The sequence below is a fragment of the Sinocyclocheilus rhinocerous genome, unplaced genomic scaffold (genome assembly GCF_001515625.1).
Source record: "Sinocyclocheilus rhinocerous isolate Xijiao unplaced genomic scaffold, SAMN03320098_v1.1 scaffold662, whole genome shotgun sequence".
Lineage (NCBI taxonomy): Eukaryota > Metazoa > Chordata > Actinopteri > Cypriniformes > Cyprinidae > Sinocyclocheilus > Sinocyclocheilus rhinocerous.
In genome coordinates, this window is record NW_015639782.1 from 3,140,271 (window position 1) to 3,146,733 (window position 6,463).

General features: G+C 38.6%; 1 protein-coding gene across 2 annotated transcripts in view; it reads right to left on the reverse strand.

Moving 5' to 3' along the window:
• Nucleotides 1-5,735, reverse strand: part of LOC107752010 (transmembrane protein 255A-like) — a 7,895-nt gene extending 2,160 nt beyond the window's left edge. Inside the window, exons 1-9 of one of the 2 annotated variants that reach the window (XM_016567846.1) lie at nt 5,445-5,735; nt 4,780-4,922; nt 4,180-4,242; nt 2,156-2,245; nt 1,992-2,057; nt 1,806-1,894; nt 1,527-1,598; nt 950-1,112; nt 719-862 (exon numbers count right to left, since the gene is read on the reverse strand). In XM_016567846.1, coding sequence (XP_016423332.1) covers nt 719-862; nt 950-1,112; nt 1,527-1,598; nt 1,806-1,894; nt 1,992-2,057; nt 2,156-2,245; nt 4,180-4,242; nt 4,780-4,922; nt 5,445-5,499 — 885 coding nt within the window. In that variant the 5' untranslated portion in view covers nt 5,500-5,735. The remainder of the gene's footprint in view (nt 1-718; nt 863-949; nt 1,113-1,526; nt 1,599-1,805; nt 1,895-1,991; nt 2,058-2,155; nt 2,246-4,179; nt 4,243-4,779; nt 4,923-5,444) is intronic. The other variant, XM_016567847.1, reaches the window with a different exon arrangement.
• Between the last annotated feature and the right edge of the window lie 728 nt (nt 5,736-6,463).

Here is a 6,463-nt window from a genome sequence, read left to right on the forward strand (position 1 = left end):
TATATATATATATATATATATATATATATATATATTTTACAACATAAAAAGTGTATGTATGTTATATTATATTATACAGTTAGTATTTTCATAGTCTCGCATTGCCAGACCTTCTGACTTGACGGCAACCTTGGTCGCTTTGAATGCCTAAAGGCCCACCCAAGAGGCCATATGACTGACAGGTAAAACAACCAATCAAGTTTCGGTTTGTACCACGTCATGTTTAGGGGCGTGGAAATGTCCCCACAATAACATGCCGTGTGTAAAACTCTTGGACGTATTTTAAAGATTCTATGCCGCGAACTTTAAATATTTCGCATACTTCTACAACTCCAGCGTTTAGTTGATCCTGATAAGCGCTCATTATCACAGTTGTAAACACGACGGCTTTCTTCCAACATGAGGGGCTTTAGCGTCACGGCATATTTGTTTCCAGGCGGAACGTTAAAGAACGCGACACGCACGTGTCCCGGTAATCTTGTATAATTCAACCAATCCGATGACGACTTTCAAAACTCCCCAAGTGTTTCCAATTTTGTGTGCAGTATGCATCAGACCTTCAGCCAACGGTCTGTGGGCGTGACGTCTGAGGCTGAGACTAGTATTTTCATCTCATCGAACAAGCATTGTAGAAAAAGTCTGTATCAGCGTGACTTATAAATGCCCACTAAAGCATGCAACACAAAGTGGGTTGACAGCTCAAAGTGAATGCGATTACCCGAAGGTCATAGGCAGTGTATGGAGGTAAGCAGGGGTCAGTGTTGTAAAAAGTGTTGTTGGATGTTGTGGGTTCAGGAGTCTCTTGGGGCGGAGGAATAGGGAGAGGTTCTGGCTCACAGGAATCTGGTGCTGCTGTAGGCATCTTAATAAAAAGATCCAATAAATGTCACAGGTTCTCAGAATTCAAAATACATCTATATAAGTTGTTTACACTGCATTTAAATCTCACCATGTCCTTGAAGCCCCCCAGCACCGCGGCGGTGATGATGCCCAGAAACAGAGCAACAATGTTGAGGATAGTAGCAGACCACAGCAGGTGGTAAAGATGCACAACGTCCTGACAGCTCCGCACCTCTGTGTACTCATGGTACCCTCCTCGCAGTTCCACTCGACTGAGATCATGAGGAGAGAAATGTATTATCGCAAGAGACTCATAAAAAAAATAAGACATATAGGTGACAGGCAGAGCAACAAAAGAGGTAAAGCATGACCAGACCAGCGATTCATGCAAAAGAAAAGAACAAAACCAGTGCACATCACTCTTAAGAAGAGCATGAAATGGATAAATATATCCAGTTTTCTTATTTAAGTTCACTGTCATCAAAGACTCTTTACTTTTAACCTAAATTATTGCTGTCACTCCTCACCTGTGAAACAGGAACCAGAGAATCTTAGTTCCTTTCACTTCATGATCAAAGTAACTGTACGTAAAGTACAGCGACTGTACACAGCCACACTCAAGATTTTAACAACAACAAATAATGGGCTGTCAATGTCATTGAGGGGCTAAAAGTGGAAAGACCTACTTCCAAACCATGGAGGATTTCCTAAATTTTTTCAAAACATCTTTATTCTGAAGTCCCATAAGAGGATGCTCTCTGAAACATAAATAAACACAAAGTTCTTTCGAACAGAGCTGAATTTCAGGGATAGAAGCACACACCATACAAGCAAATATAAACCAGAACTTAACCAAGGTAAAACAAAGATAGCATAGTTGTTGTTGCTTTTCTCTCTCAGATTGCCAGTTTGCAGAGGGTATCCTAGGAGGGATGTATCCAAATGGGACTCGCTCACACACTTACTTGCCACAGTTGTAAAGGTCACAGCAGTAGCAGGTGTTGCTCTTCACGCGCAGGTTACAGGAGACCCGAGATGCGGTTTGACAGTGGACCTGAAAGACAGATGTGTTTTGATATACTAGTAACAAAACCCTTAAATTCAGAGGCTTGTAATTTGGCAAGAGCGCTTCTCTCAGGCTGACGACTCACATCTAAATCAAACGCGGTCCCACTGGAGTAATATTCACATCGGCCAGCATATAGTGGTCTGAGGTCCTTTGAAACAACAACAGCAGTATGCCATGACAGAGCTTTAACTGCAATGATTTTCTGAGGAAATGCATTTTACAATAACATGGTGTGGAAGCACTTACTATATGTCTTGCAGCAAAAACGCCATCCACTATAGCACAACAGAAGGCCGCCACCACACCGAAGCTGATGAAGACAATGGAAGCCACCAGCTGTAAGCAGAACAGCAATGTCAGCATATTCACCTGCTGTAGTAGCTCTATGCACGTGCATTCACACCTGGGCACTACTACTATGTACGATTCCTATAGAGACAGATTGAAGTGGTTTGTCTAAGATCTTGTAGATGTGTCTATTATGGGATATGGAGATAATCTGGACTGAATGGATTCTGCCTTATTGTCACTTAAATTCGCTGATTTCCCTGCCATTTCACAACCAACCATTTAGATACCAGTCACTCCATTCTGTCTGCAATCAAAGGCACTTTGCAGAGGCATGTCTAGTGGGAAAATGGAATACATTTAACTGCCCAAATCTGATTAATAAATAATATCATTTTGAGTGTTATTCTTGATATATCTAATCTAAATCAATCCATATCTTATAATAAGTAATTCTCTCCTAAAAAAAAAGGTTGAGACCAGTGAAAATGCTTCTGTTTTGCATTTTTCTAATTTAATAACAAATGATATCTTATGTATTTTAATATTTTTTATTATAAATAGTACAATATAATATTAATACCCTACTGTTCAAATGTTTGGGGCCAAAAATATTTCTAAGATAATTTTTGAACGAAGTTATTACTGTTATTCACCAAGGATGCATTAAATTGATCAAAAATAATAGTAAAGACATTTATAATGTTACAAAAGGATTCTGGAAAAAAGAATCACAGTTTACACAAAACCTTTAACAGTACAACTGTTTTCAACATTGATAATAATACAAAATGTTTTAAGCACCAAAACAGCATATTGGAATTATTTCTGAAAGATCATGTGGCACTAAAGCCTGGATCAATGATGCTGAAAATTGTAATGATATTTCACAATATTACTGTATTTTAGATCAAATAAATGCGTCCTTGGTGAGCATAAAATACTTATTTCAAAAACATCTTACCGACTCCAAACTTTTGAATGGTAGTGTATATAATATTTAAATACTGTAATAATACTTAAATTATATTTTAGATTATTTAATTTATTAAAATAAAAAAAATATATGTATATTTTATTTATATTTATCTTATAAATACAATTATTATAAATATATTATTATATATAATATTTATATTTTATGTTTCAAATTATTTCTATTTAATGTATACAACTTATGTTATTGGTGTAACAATGAGTAAAAATAATTTTTAAAATGATCATACATTTCAGAATGTCTTAATATTTGGTTTGTCTCCATTTTGCCATAATAACAGCAGCGCTGAAGCTGCATGAACTGAGTGAAACCTGATGATCATGTTCTCCAGCAAGCATGATTTGAAAATTATCTAAAGAGCATCTTGTGCTTCACTGGAAACAAGAACATCTGACCATCTGTACAAAAGGATTTGACATGCTCAATTCTACAAATTTGCTTATTTGATTAGAGACCTAGATATAGTGCAAAAGCATCATAACACTTTGTTTCTTGTTTTACATTATTCAAAAAATAACCATTACTTATTTCCTTAATAAGTACACTTCCAGACACCACTCTACATGCTTTAACCACTTCGACTCCAAGGGTGGAGTGTGTATCCTGCACTCTCCCAGCAGTAACTGTCCCTGTGTGTCTATGATCTGGCCAGCTATGCCGTCCTCATGCATTCTTTATTTGGATTGTGGCACCTCCTTTTCCCTCTGCACTGCAATGGCTTCTGAAAATTCCTGCCTGGACATCCATCCCGCTCCCCTTACACTGAGCTATTTCTGGGTGCATCTCACCACAGGGGCTGCAACATGCCCTGCTATTTGAGCTCAAACCTGTGAGCCATTTCTGCCATTTTGACATGACTAAAAACAGGCAGTTGATTCTTGAAAATGTGTTTGTTTGTGCGAGTATTTGGTTAGAAATATCTATTGGATAATGGAATGCACAAGCACAGAATCCGATATGAGCAGTGTGATAAAAGACCCCTTACCATCTGCCTCTTATTCTCTATCAAATGGGCGCCAATGATTCCCAGAAAGGACCCGAAGCCGAGCTGAAAATATCACAGGGTGAAACTCATGATAGTTGCAAATATCAACCTATTTCAAAGTCTTAAAACTAGTATTAAGATCCAACATACAATCTCTCATTCCCACAAAGCCTTTGTCTTTCTCCAAGCAGTATGGTTTATTTTATGGTGTGATCAACATCCGAGTTAAGAGCTATATATGAAATCTGGCCATATCCCCACCATATAGTATTTCAAAACAGTCGATCCTCGCAGAATACTAGGAAAACACCTGTTACTTGTACAAAACGATCTGGACTGTTACTTAAGCTTGTATGTTTCTAGAGTGTTGAACAAAATGATACTTGCTGTTGAATAATGAATGGATGAGTTCACTCAGTTCAACCTTACAGTAATGAGGTAATGACCAACGGTCACCATAATGGTGGGCCAAGCGGAAAATAATTAAAAGTGAGGCTTTTCCTTCCCCGCAGTACTTTACATCACAAACCCATTTATAGACAAAGAGGATGGTTCGCAGTCTGTTCTACGCACGACTATGAACATTAGTAGCACACTTACAATGACTCCTGGATAGTAGCCACCGACAGTGATGTTTTGCGTCCTGGTAGTAGCGGCCAGACCAAAGACCAGGATGAGTATGGAGACGATAAGGAGCATCGCTGTTACTATGATGGACTTTCTTTTCCTCCTCTTAAATGATCCTGGAAAAGACAGTGGAGTAGGAAGATGCCACGGCACAACACACCCTTCCTTCAGGCAGCATTTGGTTACTCGTGCTTTCATTTTAGGCACGTTCGTTTTGGGGTAAAGCAAAGCAAAGCAAAGCATAACAACCAGTGTATGTGACCTCTTGTATGTCTATAGTATCTACAACTGCAAAGGCACAGCCACAACCCAGAAACCCAGATAAATGTAGGTGATGTAATATGATGGGTTTCCATCACTAAAAAAAATTATTTTGACTGTGCAATAAAATTTCACTTACAGTTGTGTATTTTTATTAACAATATCAATCAGTGTTACATCGACATTCGTTGGGGACATCTGAGACATGCAGGAATGTAGGTTACGGGAAGCTTATTACTCTCTCGTGCTAGTATATTCTAAAAATTGCGATGAATAAACGTTGCTAATCGCATTTAATGTAAATACAAGCGTAAATTGTCCTCCGTGTGACCATAATGGTCTGCGGGCGCAGTGAATGCCATTGACCTTGTACTTACCCATCGCATCTGAGATTGGTATACCGCTGCCTTGCGCATTCAGCCCCGCTGGCATTGCAACGTCAGGATATGCAGCATTAGCTGCAGGTATGACTTCAAGTCAAAAACAAAGAACCTAGACAATAAGACAAAGATGCCTTTCCTTAGAGTTAAAGAATGGAAACTCCTTTCCTGCCGTGGCATTCTCTGACACCATGCGTCCCCCGTGTAGCTGCGCTTCTCTCATCAGCATCTGAGTCTGTTGTTCATGAATCCGCTGCCCTCATCCCTTCAGCAGAACGCCGCACGGAGCACAGCACTGCGCATGCGCAAGGCAGAACCGCTCGCTGTTTGAGTAGGTCAGGAGCAGTAGTGATCAGAAGAGAGAGTAATTTCGATTCGGTTCAGAAGCAACCTGTGCAAAAATAGATTCAGAGGTTCTTAGCGTCATGACGTTGTTGTCCCTGAATGCATGTAACACGCTTTAAACGTTCAAGCGAAGTCATGTGTAGGCACAAATTGTTGTTTATTACCTAAGGGTGTTTGTAATTTCATGCTTTCTTCCAAGCAGTTTGAAGCCATGACTCCGTTTATAAAAACTAATGTAATTTAGAACTTAAATAGAATTCCAAAAGACCGACTAAAACTATATACAGGTTCTTGTATGCAGTTGCTGGACTGCATAGTAAATTTCTACATAGGCTAATTTTATTTACAACCTCTTATAGAGAAAATAGCGTCAAATTATTTACCTGTTACATTACATACATAAAGAATTAATCATGCATAGCCTGAGAATCTAAATAAAGTAAGTGATTGGTACTTTAAAAACATTCAGTATAATCTACCGAATAAAAATGTTGTATAGTTTTCTAGCTCTCCCTTAAGAATGGCTATTTTGAAAGTCTCAGAACTAGAAGCAATATCAAAGTAATGAAAGTGCGCCATCATCAGGTAGTTTGTGACACAAAAAGTTTGAAAATAAAAATGAAAGTTTCTGATAAGTTCTGAATAATCCCCCCCCCCCCCATTTTTCTTTT